At 42.5% G+C, this 21,212-nt stretch overlaps 1 protein-coding gene across 8 annotated transcripts in view; it reads right to left on the bottom strand.

Moving 5' to 3' along the window:
- Nucleotides 1-21,212, bottom strand: part of LOC120808762 (uncharacterized) — a 51,630-nt gene that overhangs the window by 7,748 nt on the left and 22,670 nt on the right. Inside the window, exons 14-31 of one of the 8 annotated variants that reach the window (XM_040161874.2) lie at nucleotides 14,310-21,087; nucleotides 12,379-13,856; nucleotides 11,907-12,172; nucleotides 10,690-11,521; nucleotides 9,187-10,237; nucleotides 7,215-7,283; nucleotides 6,880-6,906; nucleotides 5,372-5,460; nucleotides 5,178-5,253; nucleotides 4,958-5,083; nucleotides 3,991-4,099; nucleotides 3,718-3,785; nucleotides 3,373-3,614; nucleotides 2,578-2,625; nucleotides 2,361-2,491; nucleotides 1,471-1,497; nucleotides 947-1,040; nucleotides 157-228 (exon numbers count right to left, since the gene is read on the bottom strand). In XM_040161874.2, the coding sequence (XP_040017808.2) occupies nucleotides 157-228; nucleotides 947-1,040; nucleotides 1,471-1,497; nucleotides 2,361-2,491; nucleotides 2,578-2,625; nucleotides 3,373-3,614; nucleotides 3,718-3,785; nucleotides 3,991-4,099; nucleotides 4,958-5,083; nucleotides 5,178-5,253; nucleotides 5,372-5,460; nucleotides 6,880-6,906; nucleotides 7,215-7,283; nucleotides 9,187-10,237; nucleotides 10,690-11,521; nucleotides 11,907-12,172; nucleotides 12,379-13,856; nucleotides 14,310-21,087 (11,583 nt within the window). Of the gene's footprint in view, nucleotides 1-156; nucleotides 229-946; nucleotides 1,041-1,470; nucleotides 1,498-2,360; nucleotides 2,492-2,577; nucleotides 2,626-3,372; nucleotides 3,615-3,717; nucleotides 3,786-3,990; nucleotides 4,100-4,957; nucleotides 5,084-5,177; nucleotides 5,254-5,371; nucleotides 5,461-6,879; nucleotides 6,907-7,214; nucleotides 7,284-9,186; nucleotides 10,238-10,689; nucleotides 11,522-11,906; nucleotides 12,173-12,378; nucleotides 13,857-14,309; nucleotides 21,088-21,212 lie in introns of those variants that run through there. The other 7 variants (XM_040161876.2, XM_040161878.2, XM_040161881.2 and 4 more) reach the window with 7 other exon arrangements.

The following is a 21,212-nucleotide window of genomic DNA, read 5'->3' as shown; positions in this document are numbered from 1 at the left end:
TAAGACAAAATGAACAAACACACAGTGACGAGAGAAATAAATATTCCAGACTCTAGACAGAGGAACGGAGCCATTTTTATGAGCTCACCTCACCGAAGAACACTAAATGCATTTGACATTTTTACACACTTTTAATAAGACTGCAAAAGCACTCACTTCTCCAAGGAAGTCATTTGAGGAGGATCTGTCATAGTCCCACACTGTCACCTCCAGCGTCTTTTTCTTTAACTGAATATTAAAAGGGAGAACAAGAGAGAAGGGCACATGTTACGATGAAGGATCTTGTGTGCATGTATGTGTGATGGCGATAAATGAGCCCTTGTTTATTTGCATGTGAGTGGAGGAAGCATAAAACAGGCATGAATGCAAGCTCACAATATGAGCGTCATCTAATGTCATAGGAAAGGAAGCAAGTACATCTATTTACATTAGAACGTGTTTGTTCCAATACATGTCGCATGAGTGCATAAACTTGAATGTGTACTTTGATACAGCAACGTGGGGGGGGGGGCATGGAAATGTATCTCTGTGTGTTCAAGCAAACAAAGCAGCAGGATTTTATGGCCCGGCAGTCTCTGGCTGATTAGCAGAAGCTGGAGGAGCCAATGTGGTGTATCTGCACTCATCCCTCTGCGTGGTAATTGTACTTTGGGTGGTGTCTCCGTCACTAACCGCTCATATCAGCAAACACAGACATCCACGAAAAACACCAACACGTTTCTGTCACTCTTTTTGTAAAAATGACACACAATTAGGCCGCCTGTAATGTGTGAAAGCAGAAATGATGGTTGTTAACTCGAGTCTTGGGAGTGCTGAGAAAAGGTTAAACAAGGATACAGCAAACAGCCCCAGGGACACAAGGACAGAAACCTTCAGTGTGTTAGACATCCACTTAACCTAAACTGGCACATACAGTATGTTGTGTTATTGTCGTGCTGAATTTTACCTGCTCCAAATGAATGTTCTTGTAGATGACGGTCTGGTTCCATTCTGGGTTCATGGTCTTCTGGGCGTACCTGGTCCTTCTTTTGTTATCAGCACTGATAAGTCATGATATTCAGAATGATTGGTTGTGAGTAAATAAATCAAAATGTATCTTTCCTGCCTGACCCCACGGAAGACATTCACCAAACTATGATGTACTCAATCCATAGATCAATAGATAGATAAATAAATAATCAATCTCCTAGTGTGGAGACATCAGAAACAAACAAATGTAGTTTTTCTTGAAATTGTCTTTCACAAAATGATAAAATACTTCAGCAACAGAGACTGTGAAAAGCTAAAGGTGAGAGGCATGGAGAGAAAAAAGCAATGGCAGGAGTGTTCTTAGACACCATGAAATAGAGCCGACAATTGGACGAACGACAAAAGGCCACGACAAAAGGATGGAAAAACACTTGGGGAGACATAAGTTACAGAAAGTAAAAACATAACACCAACAAAAAGCAAAGATCAGCACCACACTACCTTGCATTCTGGACAACCATGACTTGGCTGAGGGAGTCCAGAAGAGGAAGAGGAGGGCGGATATCACAAACAAGAAAAGCAAAAACACAAAAAACAGTCAGAGAAGCTCAGAGAGCTCAACGAAAAGCCAGTAAAGGATAGAGAGCTGAGGCAATCAACATTCTGGGTGCAGGGTGTATCTCTCTTTTTGTGCCCAAGCAATGTATGTGACGCAAGACTGAAAAAACCTCACAATGATTACAACTGGTTCATGGGTGAATGCCTAATTCACTGTTCTGGGGGCTGTGGACTATTAATGTCGGACAAATGTATTTCTAAATACACTTCCAGTGAAACACCAGATGAACCAAAGTGCTCTACTGCAGAGCTTTTAGTTCCAATCAGCACAGGGTGTAACAACAGAGAAGGCTAGTAATCTCATAAACATGTCCAATGGGGTCATTATCTACGATTAGATGCTGTTGCAGAGCAGACAGAGGCTGCATCGGTCCGTTCCCTTGCTGTTCACAGACTCTTGGTAAGACGGTGGATCAGGCAAGATACTGCGGGATTGTCAGTTCAGTCAAGCTGTTCAATTCAGCATATAGTATATTTACACACGTATGTTGTCTCCGTCCAAGTAATTCAACAGCTTTTGTATACAGTTTTAAACACCCATCTATCCATTTACAGACATTGAATCCAATTAAATGATCAATTCACCTACAAATGACTGCCTCATATCATCATGTCCAGTCTCATTCTCGCATACAAACTGGCGTAGTTAGTCAGTTTCCGTACGGGACAGTAAATATAAAGTCAGAAAGAAATAGGGGGAGAGAAAACAGGACAGACACGGATGCACAGAGGCAGACACAGACCGGACATTTGTGAACACACTCAGAGCTCACCCTCTCCCCGGTAAGAGGTAGACCTTGACAAAAGGGTCGGAGTAACCGTCGTTGTCCCTCTGAGCCAGATTTCTAGCCTGCAGAACGTGGACGATGAGGTTTCCCAGGTTCCTGTCGTAGTTGATCTGGAGCTGAGGGAAAACGAGGCTGCGTGAGAACGAGCAAACTACAGCCGCCACACATCTCTCTGCTACTTTTTGATCAGAGTTTTTAATACCTGAATTTCTCCGGTGATGAGATGAGTTGTCCTCATTGCTTCTATCGGCTTCAGGAAAAAAAGGAAGATACATGAAATGTAAAATGATCGTTGCATTACCTTTTACTCTAAAATAAAATCTCCTAACAGACTTATGGGATTATGATTTTATAAATGGTGCTCTGACTTTGCTCCCGTCAGTTTACAGATTAATAGGTTTTCCGTGTGTGAAAATAAGCCAAGTAATGCTTTTTCAATGGATCTACACTATGTCTATCTCAGGGGACATTTCACTATAGGAGCTGTGTAATGGATTCAAAAGTCCTTCAGTGAAATTCCAGAACGTTAAACAATTATTTGAGGTAAAAACAGGTTGATTTCCGTTATAATTTCAGTACCAATAAATGGTATTTGGTATTATATAATACATCCTCTTTCATAGAAAAATAAGGAATTAAAAAAAAATATTTGCATGTAATGAGGCACTTTTGCATTTAAATCCAATTGCGTGTGTACACACATACCCAGGATCATGAACTGCACCATAGCTTATTATAGCTCCTGCAAAGCGCCTGCTCCTATTTGAATGAATAAAGCCACACTGTTTTACCAGTGCCAGCATGCATGCTATAATACCAATAGGGTGTTTGCAGGGTTCCGCAGTCCTGTGCTCAAATTAGAGCACACAATGTATCCACCTTTGAACTGTGAAATAATTCTCCCCCTTTCTTTGTCCCTTCTTGTCATCACACTGTGTACTGAACTCTTTACAGCTTCACAACCCGTTCTGAGCTAAGGCAGTAGAACGCCTGCTACCTTGTGTCGTTGCTTCTTGCTGATGGCAGGAGATGCAGGCTGGCCCGGGCTTGGCACGCCACTGGAGGCAGCCGATCCGGTACCCGAGTGCAGGAGGGCGGATCGCTCAAGTGCGGAGAGGACACTTAAATCCCCGGTCCCAAGCCCGGCTCCGCACATTCCAGGAGCCAGCTGCTGGGACACCTTCTGCAGTTCTGCCGCCAACTGCTTAGGATCCACTCCAGGGGAACGCTGCCCACCTGCTGAGGAAAATGTTTTTCGTAATTCACCTTGTAATTATGTGAAATCGGTACACTGATGCGTGCGTGCATGCATGCAGACTCATCAACAAATGTGTGTACATACCAGCCTTAAGCTGGACATGGTGCTCCAGGGCTTGTGGGTGCTCAGGGTCAGACAGCATATTAAGGTCGCTGTTTGGATGCATACAGGAAATGCATAATGGAGTATCAACCAGTGTATTTCAGCAGTAACAATTGAGAGAGTGGTATTTGTCAGATGATTGGGTGTGGAATGAAGAAGGAAAAGGAGGGAGGAGAGAAGGTGTACATGGGTGCCGCGTTACCAGGTTGTACTGTAAGTGGAATTGAGGGGTAAATGATGACAGATGTAACTCACAGTCTCACACAGAGCTCCGCCTCAGCACATGGCTGGCCCATGATGCATTGCACTTCTTCATAAGTCTTTCCCGTCAGAGGGATTCTGTTCCACTCCAACACCTGCATCCCTGTGGTGAGAGAAAGGCAGGCAGAAACCTTCAGAGTCATAGTGCGATATCAATTCCCACATGATATGTAATATGCTTTTGGCAAATTACCCCCCCCCCCCTCTGTATGTGAAACATGATTACCTCTACACACTCACACAGCAGAAGAAATGCTCTAATTTGTAGTACACCCAGTGAGAATCTATTATGTTTTTACTTGGTTGTGGTTTTGAATCATTACAGGATTGCAAACACAGTACGTCGACATGAAAATACAGCTAGACAAACAATTGCATCTCAATTAGTAGAATTAAGAAGCTTCACTTAAAAAGATAAAATCCGGTTTTGCATATTAGACTTCTGCTTTAAATTAATAAATAGGGACGTGTGTTTTTGTCTATTCCTTCATCCCCGTATTTGTGAGTCTATAATGATTCCAAAGACTAATGGGGGCCGGTGCTGTTATGGGTGAGTCGACAGGCGTGTTGTGTTGGTTGAAGGCCACGTGACCACAACAACCGAAGGCTACTGCAGCCTCCCACATCTCCATCTGGAATTCAGTGATTGAGGCAAAGAACGGCCCGAACATAAATACTGTAGCAGTTTAGAGATCTACATTTACACCATTAATCTCATCGGCTTCATCACTGATATTTATTGTGTTTATCGTGTAGCAAAGTCAAAGGAACTCACCTTCTATACCTTAATTCAAAGCAAGTCATCTACTATTCCCAATTTAACTTAAAATTCTAGTTTTTTTTCAATTTTGAATGCTTGACAATAAAAAGACAATAATTACATTTTAAAGTACGGAAAATAAGCCAGTTGGGGTAGATATACACTAACTTATATTTTTTCCTTTCCTCAATTTCCTCTTACCCTCCACAACTTTCTCAGTTTGTTCCGCCACACCACCAGGGATAACTTTGGCAATGTAGGATCCAATCTGACCGCAGCTCCCCGGGACCTCCTTCCCACCTACCACACGGATCCCAAGACCGTTTCCTGAGGGAAAAATAAACAAGCAAATCCAAATTAGCTAAATGGTGATACAACTTGATTCTGTTCAGTCATATGATGAAATGTCTCTGTGTTCTACCTGACACGCTGGTGTCTTTCGGGTCTCTCTTTAGCTTGATGCAAGTGTGAGGGAAGGCATAATGCACCAGTTTCATCTGGAATTTTAAAGAATTTACCGAATGATGAAATGTGATTACTTCCAGAAAACATTTCAAGTTCACTGTTTGAGTAAAATAAATGTGGGAAGATGAACGTTGCCAGCTCGGATCTCACCTGTCTCCTGTCTGATGTATTTCCGCTCTGCGGATCCCCTTCTCTTGGCTTATCAAACCAATCTGTGTCCTCTCTTCTAAGGTGGTAGGCTAGACAGGCAGAGGTAGAGTTTTAAATTGAACACGCTCTATATATCCCCGATAAATATCTGATAAAAACACGATAATGGCTACTTGGACAGAGATCCCGCTTGCAATCAAGCTTTTGGAAACAGTTACTATCCATCACAAAGTGTAAAACACATCCCAGCTGGCTCTTTTCTGAATGGATCGGTGAAAGCAAAAGGATAAACCTGGTCCACCCTATCAATGCTGACTGTGAGATCAGATGGCCACTGCAAACACTGAATGAAGGATGAATACATTTTCAAGAGCATTTTAAGTTGTGCAAGATTTTCATAGCTGGTGTATATGAAACGTTTTTGTTGAAAGAAGCCCTTCAAAATTATGTATTACTTAATAATTTCAGACAGAACACTGGATTGTAGTTGTCCCGTTGTGTGTTTTATTTCAATAATAATAATACAAAAAACTAAAATTATGAGGATATAGTATACCAGTATGTTGTAGTGGGGTAGCATAAATGATTGAAATAATTTAGTATTTTATTCTTAATATAATAATTGTATAATATTTACACAGTATCTTCAAACTCCCTGTCTATAGTACAGAATCAACAACCATATAACCACAAAGCAATTCCACTTAATACCAGAAGACAATGAACGTCTTGTATTACATTTCGCATCATTATTGTAAGGCTCCAAAAACATCCAAAGCCATGGTAGCAAGGCAGGTTGGTGGAGAATGTCTATATTAGAAACGTGAGTCATCACTTTGATGTTCGATGCAATAGATTGTCACTAAAGATAGAATGTGCACAGGTCTGCCAGGTGTCTCTTTGTATTGTCAGTGATATAATTCCACCAAGGAGATGCACCAATAGTGCTGAAAAGAAATGGGTAGAAGACTTTAGCGAAATGGTGCCTGTTGGCTAAATGCATTTGATTATATTGATTATATGGCAACATCAAACTTCAGAATTCTATCAACAATTTGGATACAATGTCGTAAGATATATGCTCTGCAAATCACTTTAAATATGTTTTCGTTGTAACACTTACAGTATGATCACACCATATACATGAGATTTCTTTGCGAAATTGCATGAACATGAATACTGGAAATGGGCTTGTGGAAGCACTGTAATGCAGTCATTCCAAAACTATTCACAAGGGAGGTCACGTTAGTATATAACTTAAGATTTAAAATAAATAAATCTAGTACCATTGAGATAGGATTCATCCTAGATTTGATCTGACATGCTGGCTACTACAGATCTGTTATATGCCGTGTATTGTGTTGTAAGCTACTGAGATGGGGGTCATTCCAGAATAAGTCTGAATTTGTTTCCAAAAATAACCAGACAAGTGAATCATTCAGAACGATGATATGCAGCATGGAGGCATACAGTCTAGGTTACTAAATGGAATTGTGATGCTCTCTCACCTTCTATATTCCAGTTTGGGCCTCCAGCTGGGGTAAAAAATTATATGTTTTTTTCAGAAATGCGTTCAACACATGTTCAGTCATCTTAAAAACTATAGTAACTGTGCTACCACTAGATTTGTATAGTGATTTGTACTTCAGCACATGCACTGAAATCACTAGTCAATGTTAGATGCATGCTTGAATGTATTCAGATTGTCTGACAAATATAATTTGAGAGTAATTTAAGCAGTAGCGTTACAAAACAAAAAGTAAACCTATCAGGTAATGTATGAGTTAGCCTAAGCAATACTAATTAAGTCAAGTTTTTTAACTAGTACTGTAAGATACTCTACCGTGTCTGATACTTTCATGAAAGATTCTGGCATCATCTCTGTTCAAAGTCAGCGTGGATTCACTTAGTGCTGTAATCAAGGCAGACGGACACTTTTACCTGGGTTCAGGACAAATATCACCTCTTTATCAAAAATGTAACCATCTTGATCCTCAGCAAATGGTCCATAAATATAACTAGTTACCAAACATTTTGTATTTGTTGTTGTTATGCATATTGATAATGTCAATGTGATTGACAACAAACCTTTTTTGAACTTAGTCCTAACAAGGCAACCGCTTTATAAAAGTCATTGGCCTTATAATTAGATTGTGAAAAAACACAATGTAGAACTATTTCCAGTTGAATGCATAACAGATCGTATCCAATTAAATCTTAGGTTATAAATTTTAAGAATAACCCCTCAACATCTACAGAAAGGAATTTGTCTAACCTAAAGGAACACTGCCAATCCCACTCTTACAAAGACGGAGATAGTACATGTCAATATTTGCTATCAATCAATCACAGTCACTTGTGACATGGACATCTCCCATTACAACGAGACACCCACAGCAAAAACCAACAAGCACAAAAGATTAACTTTATTGAAATGGAAATGGTAAAACATAAATATTGCACAACATGCAAGGATGCAAAATCAGACAGAAGTGTAAAGAAACATTAAAATAAAGACATACACATACATAGGAAACAAATAAGACACAATAATATGGTTGTTAATGTTGTTTCTAAAAGTACAGATAACTGCTCGGTAGTCCTTGAGAAAACCTAATTGCATTGCGTTATATGGCTGAAATTGTCTCCTGGAATTTAGATTATTCTCTGATTGGTAGGTCTGTTTTACTGACTTGCTAGGAGTTAAAGAAAAGTCATTTCATTTGCCTCAACTGCTCCCTGAGCACATATAGACACAAGGATTCGGCAGTATTAATTCAAACTTACTGCTGCTAGTTGTATTCCAAAATAGCTAAAAGGATGTGTAGGACAAATAAATAAACGTTTTTCTGAAGGGATCTTAATATATAGCTTTGAAGATTGGTAGGGCGAGGGTTTAAAAAAAGACATAGAGGACAACTAGACACTACTTGTCATACCTTCATGTAAAATGCTCTAAATGTTGTTAGCTAAATATTTTTGAAACATGTATATTTTATTTGTATTATCAGTAAAGAATATTTACATATCGACCATAGAAGTCATAAATAAGTTACTGCAATTTAGTGCATATTTATGAGGTAGAGAGGATATGACTATGAGACAGTTGATTATTTAAATGTAATATGTTCTTTAAAAATACTTACACTTCACATGTTTCAGAAAATGTTCCCTTCATTTTTTTATGTAACTTCTATTAATAGCGCTTTGTGTTACCTCACTTTTAAAGATAAAAAAATATTCTAGCCCTGCAGCAAGTTTCTAAATAACGATTCATGTCTGCAATAATGTACTGCAGGCCATTCTTAACATATGCATCACTGCATTATAACTGAATAGGTCCAGGGAAGATCATACATTATGGTTTTTCACTACGAATAAGGCAGCTGTAATGGAGACTGTGTATGAATGATGTCAAAAGCATCAATTCAGCATCAACACTTGTGCTACCACTCAGTTTTAGGAGCAAATATAATAATTGAAATATGAAGAGGTAAAGCCACTGTATAATAAAAAACAAAGCATGCTAAAAAATCTCATGACAAACATGGCTTGAACTGATACGTGACATACATAATCTCAGGCCAAGAGTATTATGTATCGGTGGGTAAGGTATAAAACATAAAGGAAACAGCAGGCAAATATCTAATGGGACGTATACCAAGAGTAAGGGAAATAGAGACAACAACAACAACTATCTGGAGCACTGATGATAAAGAAAGACCAATAATGCACAAACTCACTATGAACACTTTGCATGCATGACAAGCAGGTCCACACAGTCATGTTGCTGCAACAGTCTCCGGCATCTTTACCTTCGCTGTCGGACATGGCGCCTTGCAAGTCATCCATGATGAACGCAATGTCTCGATCATAGCCTCGTGTCCGAGATTCCTCCCTCATGTGTTGCTGTACCTCTGGCAGGGAATGGCTGGACCCAAATTGGTCCCTGGAATCCGCAGAGATTGGAGGAAGAGGTCCAGCCGAGGCTCTGGCCATTCCCATAGGCTGCCCCACCGGGCTCAGGGGGCTTTCCTCCTCAGAGTTCTGAGCCACTATGGGGATGCGCCCCCTACTTTGACTTATAGGTAGACTAGTAGGCTTCGCTCTGGCCACCCCTGGAGCAAATGCTGCATCTAGGATCTCTCCTTCGGTTTTTAATCTAAGCGAGGAGCTGGATAGGTCCCGTTTGATAGAAAGATCCAAGCCATAGACAGAAGAGGGGCGGGAAGAAGGGCGCGATGAGGGTCGGGAACGGGTTCCACTTGGGTAGGTGCCATCATTCTGGGCAGTGGCCCTGATAGCTGGTCCAAGTCCGAGGGATTGCCCAAAATTAAGAGAACCAGCTAAATTAGTGCCTAGGGAAGAGCCTAAATATTTCTGCTGCTCAGATAAATTTTTTCTTAATCCAAATGTAATCTCATCCTGAAGCAACCTAGCTGTAGCAGCCAGATTGGTCACAGAGGAGACCCCAGATCCCATATAATTGTTAAAGTTAGGCTCCAAATCCCTACTCTCTTGAATCGGGGAACATTTTGTGATGGCTTTTGGATCTATAGTAGCCTTTTTGTTCTTCATCTGTTTCTGGTAAAGCACAGCTGCTGGGAGTTGCTTTGCAGCCTGCTTTTCAAGGGTTAACCTGCCAATACTATATTTCTCTCCTTTAGGGAAGTGACGAAAACTGCTATCACTGGGGAGATGATGGGGAAGGCCTAGCCCAGTTAGGTTCTCTAGTCCCTCAGTTCCTCGCCTGAACTCCTGCTTAATCTGCTGCTTTAGAAGCTTCAACTCATAAGGCTCCTCCATTGTCTCATCTTCTGCTTTGCCATAACTATGAAGTCGAGATGAGCCTAAAAAATCTGCCACCTAAAAGGGAAAAATAACATGACAAAAATATAATAATAACATTGAATGTTTTCTTAAGAGTAATGGGAATTAATTTGACAGTTACAAATATGTTTTATGTCTGTTGCATATACCTCGAGAATGCTTGATCAGTTACATGTATACATATCTGGCCAGACTGAACCATTGGGTCTACATTTGTTTGTGAAAAGAGCTGAATTTTTAAGAACATAACTTTTCATATACTTCAACATCTGTTAGTATCAGCCCAAAATCTAACACTTTGTTTCTGCATTCAATTGTAAAAAATAGGTAAAAAAAGCAGTAAAGCAATGCTAATACATTCTCAAAATAATTTACATGAAGTCAATGCAGCTGTAAAAGTAAAACAGATAGATAGATTGATACTTTATTGAAAACACAGCACGTGGATAAGTAAGGTAAAATGTGTATGGTCACAATAAAGGATTTACCTCTGCTGTGCGCCTGACTTCCGCTGCCCTGAGTAGTCTGTCTGCCTTGGACAACTCTTTATCAGGAATGTTGAATCCAGAACCCATGCCTGTGTTGCTTTGCCCCGTTGAGGCCTTGGTGAGCTCCCCTATGTCCTCTATCAGCACGTAGTTCCTGGAATTGCGGTTGTCGATATCGGCATAAAAAGAATCAGCAGAAATGCTAGACATGGGACTAGAGGCCATGCTCCTTTCCCCTAGCCCTAGCCTCAAGTCCAAGCTGCCATACTTATCCCCAAGGTGAGCAACTCCATAAACACTTTCTGTGGAGGTTGGCACAATGAGCAGAGGCTGGTTGTGTATCACTTCATAGTTGGTGGTGATCTTAGGCTCTAATTCGGACATGGTGGATCGTCGTTGTTTTCCCTGCTGCAAGAGCAGCGCATGTTGGTAGCTGCTAGACTGACCTTGGGAATGGGGGAGGGATAGGTTTGTGTAAGGAGATGCCTGTTGGTGGTAAAGGGACTGCTGCTGCTGATATAGGTTCTGTTGGGTGTAGTGGCTGGTGGTTTGGGTCTGGGGAACATACTGGGCATAGTGAGAGTAGGGACTAGTTAGTGTGTTGTACTGGGAATCAGCTTCAGTCTGGGGGGGGATGAATTGGTCAAACTCCGACTGGGGAGCTGTCCGTGGCCTCTCCAGGCCGTCACCCCTGGACTCTCTGATGTTGCTAACCTCACTGTCTGACATGTAGTCTCTTTCCTCCGCCACCCCCTGGAGATAGGCCCTCTCTCTCTTCTCTCTCTCCTTCAGCAAGGCCTCCTTACGCCGGTTGATACCCATCTCAAGGTAGCTACAGTAATAACAACAGATTATACAAATAGTTTTACTATTTATGCACTGATAAATCCATAAGCATACAACTAAAGAGGCAAAAAAAATCTGGGGTCTCACACAATAGTACCTTTGTATGAGTATGACATGTGTGAGTGTTGAGAGGTCTCACTGAGTGATGTCAAGGCAGCCTTTTAGCCCATAAGCTATTAAGGTAAAAGGGGAATCATGTAAATTAATTAGTAATAATAATTGCAGGAGGGGGGGAATGCAATGATAAAAGTTGTAATTAATTCATGACATATTTATTGGTTACTATTATTTGTTAATGAAATAATGTCACATGGTCTGAAAAAAGGTGAGAACCAAAATCTTGAATTGTTTTGATCTTTGCAGCATCTTACCGTAGCTTGGCGTCAATCTCCTTCTCTTCTTCATCTAGTTCAGCTTGTTTTCTGCGGAGTTTATAAGATTCTCTTTCCACCAGATCAAGCTCCTTGTCAATGTCCTGCAGGATCTTTGCCCGGGCCATTGTTGTACTGCGGGCAAGACGGCGACGTGCAGAGTTGCTGTTGTAGCCTGCACGTCCTGCCATAGAGTCATCCTCAGGAGGGGGATCTGGAAGCGTCCGTTTGACCTTCCTACCTGTCCCAGATGGAGAGCTTCGGCTCTGGAAAATAAAACAAATGATAAATCTGTCAATCATTGAATAATGATCAAAACACTATACATAAAATACTATATTGAATATAATTCACTTTATATTTCTCTATTATATTTGTATTAAAAAACATTTTAATCACAAGCACATTCATTTTCATTATCAATAATAACAAAACAAATATTTGTATCCATTAATATTCTGCTATGACTCACAGAATAGCTGTCTGCGTAGTATCCACCCATCCTGTCATCTGTGGTGGGACTAAGGGATTTGGGATCAGACAGAGACTTCTGACTAGACTTTAACATACGAGGACCAGAGGAAAATCTGGTTGGGTCAGCAGTCAACATTCTCTGCCCTCCAAGGGACTTTTCCGGGGACACGGGGGAAATTGAGGTATAGAAGACTTTTGACTTGAGTGGGACATCTGCTCTTAGGTGTGTGCTGTACCCCACCTCAATAGGTGTGACACTTCTATCTGATTCTGTCTGACAGCTGAGACTGCCACCTCTCTGAGAGTTCTCTGGAGCTGAGATATGCTTGATAATTTCCACCTTAGTGTCCATGTGGACACCAGGTGGTTTGATAGCTCCAGAGTGGTCAGTCTGGACAGATATTTCTGCCACTGTTTGGATAGCTATACTAGAGACCTTGGAGCCGTGTTTCCCATCGCCGCTATGTTTTCGAGATCGTCGTCGAGCTTTTGTGGGAGCATCCCATTCATCTTGGTCCTCATCATCAGTCTGAGCGGAGCAATCAACATTTCTCTTATTTTTCTTTCTCCTTCCAACATGTTGCTTCTCTGCTGAGTCTTCATCATCTGTCTGCACCCCACTATCGATAATTTTTTTTCCTGCGTCCTGTTCAGCTTGAATGCCCTTTACAATATTAAACTGATCCTGACTTTCTTCTAAATGTGTACCAATAGCGACAGTAGACTCATCTTTGACAGGCCAGTACTGGCCACTGTCCCCCACCCCTGCATATTTGGCATCTAAGAAGTTTCCTGTGTGACCAGTGCTACCATAGTGCTCATCAAGCTGGCGTTGGAGTTGCAGTTGGAGTTGTTGGATTTGCTGCAACTGCTCTTTTTGCTGAGCATAGGTCTCCTGCTGGGCTACCATGTGGGCATGGTGCTCTTCTTCTTGCTGCATAAGAAGCTGCTGTTTCAGTGCTTGAAGCTCCTCAAGCTCCCTCTGGACCATTAGCTGCTCCTGTTCACGGTAACGCTGGATCTCTTGCCTCTCCCACTCCAGTTCCTCAGCAAGACAAAGCTGCTTAAGCTTCTCCAGCTCTAGAAACTCCCTTTCCATCTGATACTGAGCCATCTTGGTGTTGTCTAAGCCTGGGAATATTGGGGAAGAGGCTAAGGCATCCAGAGAGGCAGCAATTGCTTCCAGGGTGGTGTCTGAGTACATGTCCGGATAGCCTGTAATGATATCAGCCAAAGCTGTGGGTAGAAGATCCTTAGGTATTTCTGTGTCAAAAGTTATTATCTGTCCAGGGTCTGTGCTGTGAATAAAGCCATATGGATAAGGCGATGACTGGTTCTGGACTGTTGTTGTAGGTGGTAAGGTGGTGCTAAAGATAGAGCCCGGTTGAGTTGTAATTGTATTTGTGGATGGAACTGGAGCAGCAATCGTCCCAGGGTAGAATCCAGTAGATTTGCTAGTGTAGTCTAGAGCTTTACCTGCCATAATAAGTCCAAAGATATATATTTTACTTCATCAAATATATCATTTTTGAATGAACAAAGGTTCATGCAATTTGGATTTAAAAAGACTGTCATTTCACATGCATATCGGTTGTCAGTTTGGCTAGCAAGACGCAAAACCAAAATATTGAGGGAGCACACGGAGGCACACGCATGCATCTGTATGAAGACAAAAGAAATAAAAAGCAGGTTTTAATATGTATTTAAAAAAAGCAAGTTAAACAGTAATGGAAAGCATGACTTAATCAACATAAAGGGAACAAAACTACACATGCCTTATCAAAGGGAATGGACTGTAATTATATAGGTTAAAGACTAAAGGCACATGGTAAATAAAAGTCCAGTCTATTAAAACAACTAAATGCAAGCACAGAGCATAAAAATAAAAATAAAGTAATACAAAAAATACAGAAATACCCCTGTACTCACCAGAAGAAAGTTTGGCAGCAGTGAGGTCCATAGCGCCATCTGAAGATCTACTGAGATGGTCATAGTCATTCCTGGGATCATAGGAAAACAGTTCTGCCTCTGTCAGGTTGGTCTCAGACATTGAGGCTTTTATACCATTCATGCCTTGGAAACCATACAGTCCAGCATTATCATATTGATAGTGGTCAGCACCATAGCCAAAACGATTGTCAGGTTGACTTGTAACAGGTGGCTGTGTCCTGCAGCTTCCTGTGAAGGGTAGCTTATAAATAACATCACAGCAAACAATCCTGCTACCGGCTGTAAGGTCAACTGGAGTCCCATCATCTTCTACAACAGTCGTCACCACTCCGGGGCTTGTGTCAGACAAAGCTACCATAGCTCTCACTGGTCTGTAGTTTGACAGATCCATAGCCCCAGTGGCCTCCAGAGAAAGCACAGCACCTTGGTTTCTGATAGATAGTGGGGAAGTCATTGGCTGTTCGCCACCTGAGGAGACCAAGGCTCCAAAGGAAAGATTAATGGGCAGGTCTTGAGCTGCGGATGCTACAGCACTGACTAAAGGCTGGGTATTCACAGGTCTGTAGACAATCTGAGCAAGCGGTTCGAATGGTTTGTATGTGGTGAGAGGCAGTGGCAATGATGAAACATGACCTTGCAAATCGAGTGGTTTCTCAGCTGGAGTACTGTTATATGAGGCAATGGTGGCTGTGCAGGCGACTATTGTTATGCTGTCTGTGACCACAGACAGCGTGGTTGCAGGGGTTATCTCTGCACTAAGATTTACTATCTCAGGCTGCACTGCTGTGATTTGGCGACCACTACAGTCACTTGAAAATGACTGTCGACATGACTCAGGTGGCGTTAGGTCCATGCCTTGTTCAGTCATCTTTATGTCAACCTTCATGGTTCGTAAATCAACAACATCACCCGGGTAGATTCTCTTTGCATTGTGTTTTGTCAGAGCTTGGACTTTAGCTACATCTGGTTGGATGGCGATTGCTACACTGTGTTGAGGGATTTGTGGAAGTCTTTCATGAACAACGGATACAGTGGTCCTTTGGACTTCAGTAGTGACCACCTGAGTTACAAGACTTGGCAGGCTTTCAGGAGGCTGGCCTGAAGTAGAAATTGAAGAAGAATACATGTGACTCATACTTGAGACCACCTTTTCTAGTCCTCGAATCTCTTGACTCTCAATAGACTCCTGCTGAATTTTAGTGATTGTGACTGGAGCCACAGATACAGCCTGTGGAATGGCCTGTGCAGTGGGTATTGGGGTTCTCCTGGTATATGCTTCAGTGGATATTATCTCCAGAGGATATTCATATTCTGATGAATAGGTTGATACTTGTGGTATTGGTTCTGTTGAATAAATGGATCCTCTCCTGTAGGGGCTTTGAACCGCATAACTATCAATAGGAATATCTTTTTCAGCTGGCATGTTTACTACATGTGGCAATGGTAAAGATGGCAGGATGGTTATTGATTCTCTCCTGGTGGCAGCAAAAGCCTCAGTTGTCCCCATCTGGTTGGGCATTTCATATGGATGAGTATACATTTCAATTGTGGTGTATGTTGGCTGCACTATGGCCGACATAGATTCCCTCCTTCCCCTGGTATTTTCCCCAGTTGAAATGACTCCATATGGCATCCCAGCAGCTGCCTGGGGCTGCCACACTGATGATGACATTGAAGCTCTTAAATCACTGTCCTTTGGTATAATCTCTGTGATTGTCTCATGTTCAGGTTCCAACGATATAACCTCCGGTGGTGGCGTTGAAGGTGACATGACCGTTGATGTAATTGCTCGATATACTTGTTGAATAGGTACATCTGGCTGTACGTCCATTGGTTGGAAGTGCATTGCAAGAGGTGATGGTGTCCAATTCACACTTGTAGGAGTTATCACATTTGCTACGGTAGTTAGTGGCATTAGCTCAGCTACCTGTAATGTTGGAGTCATTTCAACAATGAAAGATTGAGGTTGAGGAACTGGACATACTGCTGCTAACCCAGGTGTTCTAACGGCATTCTCGGATGTAATGATCTCTTTAGTTACTTCGCTTGTAGGAAAGGGCAACACTTCATCAATGAGCAGTGGGTGCTGGGAAGATAGAACTTCTAAAGGACAAAATGTTGGTGGTGCTAATGGGATTTCTGCAATGGTGGGAGTCTTGCTGAAAACTGTAGGTACTTGTTGCTCTGTAGAGTGGATGACTTCAACTAATGCAAATTGCTGTTGAAGAGGAATTAGCTGACTCACTACTGGTGTTTGTGATTTAACCACAACTGTCTCAGTTACCATGCCATGAGTAGGCAAATACTGTTCCTGGTTTGGCATTTTTATTTGAGCTGCAACTTGTGGATTGAGAACAGTTGTGGAAACTGCAGCTGGTCTATCTTGGGGGAGTGGTGCAACTAAAGTTACCTCAGTCTGCAGTGGTAAAGCAACAGCTTCTGTCAAAGCCTGTCGCTGCGAAGGTACAATTGTTATTGGTGCATGAGGAGCAAAAAGTGGTAAACACTGGGATTGTGTTGCAGATTGGACGGTTTGTGGTTGAATAACAACCTTTGGCTCTGGGTGCGTTGTGAGGACCTCATACATAGTTTGAGGTGGTGGCAGATCCGGAGTAATTATTTGCTGCTGTTGCACACATGGTTTCTTAATTGGAAGGGGTACAATATGTTCCTGAATAGATGTATTCTGACCTAATGGCTCCACCACGACATCAGCAATAAATGGTGATTGTACCGCAGAAGGCAGATAGTCTCCCCTGGCTGGCACTTTATTATTCAGAACATTATAGGAAGTTACTTGTTCGACTGCCTGAGTTGGATCTATGGATATTAGAGGTGGGTGCCTTACAGTGGGAACGGAGGCCCTCCTAACTGTAGCCTGTGCTGAGAATGCCTCAGTGGATGTTTTTTGCTCTGAAGGTGTGGTCCTTACCCCTGAGACTTTTGTAGATGGGATGGAGCCTCGTCTTACAGGTGCCTGGACTGTTATAACCTCTGTCGGTGAGCCAGGCTCAGATGGAAGGGTTATCACTACATAGGTTTGCAAACATTTAGAATGTCTGGGAGACATAGGTGACTTAGGAGATGTTGCACTGAACTTAGATTCCACTGGCCGAGTAAGGCTGAGGGACAGAGCATTTGGAGGTTCTTTGATCCTAGGTAGTGTAGCAGCTTTAGGAGCCACGTGAGGGGGAGGTGGTTTGACACTCTCTCCTGGCTTATGGCTGAAAACCAGTCCAGCTGGAATTGATATAGGCTTAGGTGGTATGGGTGGAGGAGGCTTTGCAGTTTGACTAGGGCTATCTGTGGTATAAGAAGCTTGTGCTGCTGTGGCAATCGTCACTGACGAGGGAACCAGAGGTGTTGGATACACGTTTGGTTTGGTTAAATTGGTAGGAAAGGATGGATATGTATCTGCTACAAGAATTTCAACTGGATCGACGACTGCTGTAGGTTTCGACATAAGGGGTGAAGCTGAAGCTGCTGACAACTTAGTCGATAATGCATCTGTATTGGTGCTGGGTATATCTGAAGGTATTTGACTACGTTGTGGTAGAGTAGTAGTAGTAGTAGTAGTAGTAGCAGAAACAGATCCTTTGCCAGCCATATCTTGTGGGGTTTGTCCAAGGAGAGATTTGTTTTCCACACTTGGCACTATGATGACTACATGGCCTTGTCTGGTTGGGGTAACCACCTGAGGTACAGCCCCACTATCTAGTTGTATATCCTCCATTCTTGGCTGTATATCCACAAATACAGATTGCATTGGCTGACCAGTCACTGTGGCTCCGTTAGCTATGGTGGTGGTCATAGTGGGGGTGACATACTGAACAGTCCTTACAAGTGGAAATTCTGCACTACTCTCAGGTATTGACACTGAAGTAGACCGAGGTGGTGGAGGAGGAGGGACCTTTTTTTTGGTTATAATAGTTGATGCTGAAGATGGTACTGGACCCTGGGCTGGTTGTACTGGAGCTTGGCTCACTGGTAAGATGGCTGTCCGGAAAGGGTGTACCACTTTGGTTTGGCCTTGAGTTGGACTGGTTACGAGTGCTGAGACCGGTAATGGGGTTTGTGCAGAGATTGAAGATGTAGTTGAAACTAGGTCAGGCATCGTCTGGTCTTTGACTGTCCAAGGGCATGATGCCTGAGTGACAGAATTAATATCAACTAGGGCTGAAGATTCATTGTTGACTGTAACAGGTACAGGTGTAAATAAGACTGGGGGTAGAGCTGAGACAACAGGTGCTGGTCTTTGTGCTGAGACCTGTACAACAGCTGGAGCCACGATAGGCACCTGAGATGGAGATGAAACTAGGTCCGGCTTCTGAACCACAACAGTGACAGGACTACACATCCCCAATAGGGCTGGAGTTGGAGCTTCAGCTGTAGATGCCTTACCTTGACCTACTGCAGCTGTTTGAGCTTTGGATAGACCAGACACCACATATGGCATTGTAGCTATAACTTTGGTAAGAGTGGGGTAAGAAACGGAGGCCCCAGTAGACGGTACTTTTGCAATTGTACTAGGGGATGGTGGTGAGATATCTTGAGGTGATTGGGTTACAAATAAAGTTGGATGTGTTGGTGTAGACAGCGGAGTTGAATCCGATGAAAGCGGTGTTTGAGCCTGGAGTGAGGATGAGGATGTAGCATTAGAAGCCATACTGGACTCTGGAGAGGCTGGTGAAGTTGGAGGTGACAATGGTGATACGGGGGACGGTGTGGTAGTTAGTTCTAGTGCTGAAATTGGAGTTGGAATAGGTTGTGGTTCTGGAATTTCACAGACCACACAGAAAGGATCCATCTCTGTGGTTTCAGACAAAGGTGGGCTTATGGAGGGATACTCTTTAGTCTCAGAGTCATCACTGGGGGTAATGTCAGAGGAAATACCAACACCATACTCGTCTGCAAGACTGTCATCCTCTTCCTCCCCAGATGAGCACCGGGTAATCTTGAGGTCCGGTATGGGGAACAATGCCTTTCCGAGTGAAGGATCTTGACGAACCATAGGCCTAGCAAAACCAATGGATCCACCGGGTGTAATTAGTACAACATTCACTTCTGAACGCTTAGGGGGTTCAGTGGGTCGCGGTGGAGCAGGCCTTTTCTTTCTCTTCACTGGCACTTCACTAGAGGTTTCAGTGCCTGGAAGAAGCATGTCAAATTGTTCAGTAGGTGATGTCTCTTCTGTGGTTATGGTCACCACACAGGTCTCTGCAATCAAAGGAGGCCCAGTGACGGAAGTCCCCGATGAGGATGATGCAATGGCAACCTGGGCCTGTTGGAACTCTTGCTCTATCATCATCAGTTCTCTCTTTTTCTGCATCATCTTCTCATAGACCTCCTCTGGAGACCTAAGTTGTTTGAGACACTCAGAGCTTGTATCCTCTGGAGATTCCCCCATCTTCATTTCAGGCTCCTCCACTAAGGATCCATAAAGATAGTCCTCTATGGACATCCCTCCATAAAGTGGCTCAATATCAGGAGGACTCTCCCCAGGAATAGCTTTTGTCTTTTGAATGATTTCCTCATATGTTTCTTCAGCACTCTTCAGTGGTGATGTCACAATATGCTTCTCGTTAAATGGATCAGAGAGATTGTATGGAATTACTGTTGGTGATGGCTTATCCCCTCTCTGTACTGATCGCCAAACCTCTGGCTCGGATTCTATACTAGCAGAGTACTCAGAACCAGATCTACTGGTTTCATCCATTGTTGTGATCTGCTTCAGATTCTCTGTTGAGGAAGTATCTTTTGTTGGGAACAGGGAAGTCCCATGGGATTTAAGTTCTTCTTTTTCTTTTCTAGGCTTCTCACCCCCCCTCATTTTCTCTTCCTCAGAGGAGTCTTCAATGGTTGGGAGAGGCTGAGTTGGCTGCCTGTGTCTTCCTTTGCGAAGCTGCTTTTCCCCACAGATTTTCCTGTGTCTGGGGCTGCTGTCACTGTCCTCCTCCAGAGATGAGGCAGAAGTGGGTGAAGATCCTGGGGTAAAACTAGATACCTGAACACTGGACGATCCCTTTGACAGGGATTCTGTGATGCTCTCCACCTCTTCATCAGTGCTTTGTCTGTGTCTGATGACTGTAAGAGCTTTCTTGAATGTAGAGCAGGGAATGGTTTCAGAAATATCTTGAGTTATTTCAGCCAATGCTTTTGGAAGGGTTGTTCTCCTGACTGGGCTTTCTTCATTCTCGGTACTACTCTTTCTAGACAGTGGTTTGGCCGTCACTGAACTTTTATCAAGTTCAAAAATGTTGATAGTTTCGTCATCTACTAAATCCTTTTCTCTCTCATCTTCTGAAGGATAAATATCTTCTTCATCACCCATGCCCATTATCTGCTTGCGGATGAATTCTTCATCCTCCATAGAGGAGTCAGCGCTTTCAGATTTAATGTCTTCACTGCTGGATGAAACATTCCTGACCTTCAGTTTTCTCTTCTGGACTTTAGGTGAAGGTGTAAACTCACTTTCACTGCTCTCAGCCATTGCTTGGAAACTTAAGCGTCTTCTCTCAGCTCCCTCCTTTACTGGAATGGATGTATGTGTAGATACTGGAATATCCTTTTGACTTGCAACAACGTTCCCATCTTTAAAATCTTGTGCCATGGGTAAAATTTGAGGTTGATCTTCATCAGGCTCCTCTGTTTTGGATTCAGGCTTTGTTGCTGTTGCAGTCACAACTTTGTTTTCAGTAGGTATGGTGACCTTTACTTCTTTCACTGGTTCTTTGTTTATTTCATCTTGACCCTGAGGCTGTAAAAAAACAACAAGAACAAGAACAAGAAAACAACAACAAATCAATTTCCTCCTTGAAAGAATCTCTTGTTTCTACTCAAAATTGTATGAAAAACAATTGATATGTATGTTGATATGTTGTT

This window comes from Gasterosteus aculeatus, chromosome X, assembly GCF_964276395.1.
Source record: "Gasterosteus aculeatus chromosome X, fGasAcu3.hap1.1, whole genome shotgun sequence".
NCBI classification, from domain to species: domain Eukaryota; kingdom Metazoa; phylum Chordata; class Actinopteri; order Perciformes; family Gasterosteidae; genus Gasterosteus; species Gasterosteus aculeatus.
This window is presented reverse-complemented; position numbering and strand designations above follow the sequence as displayed.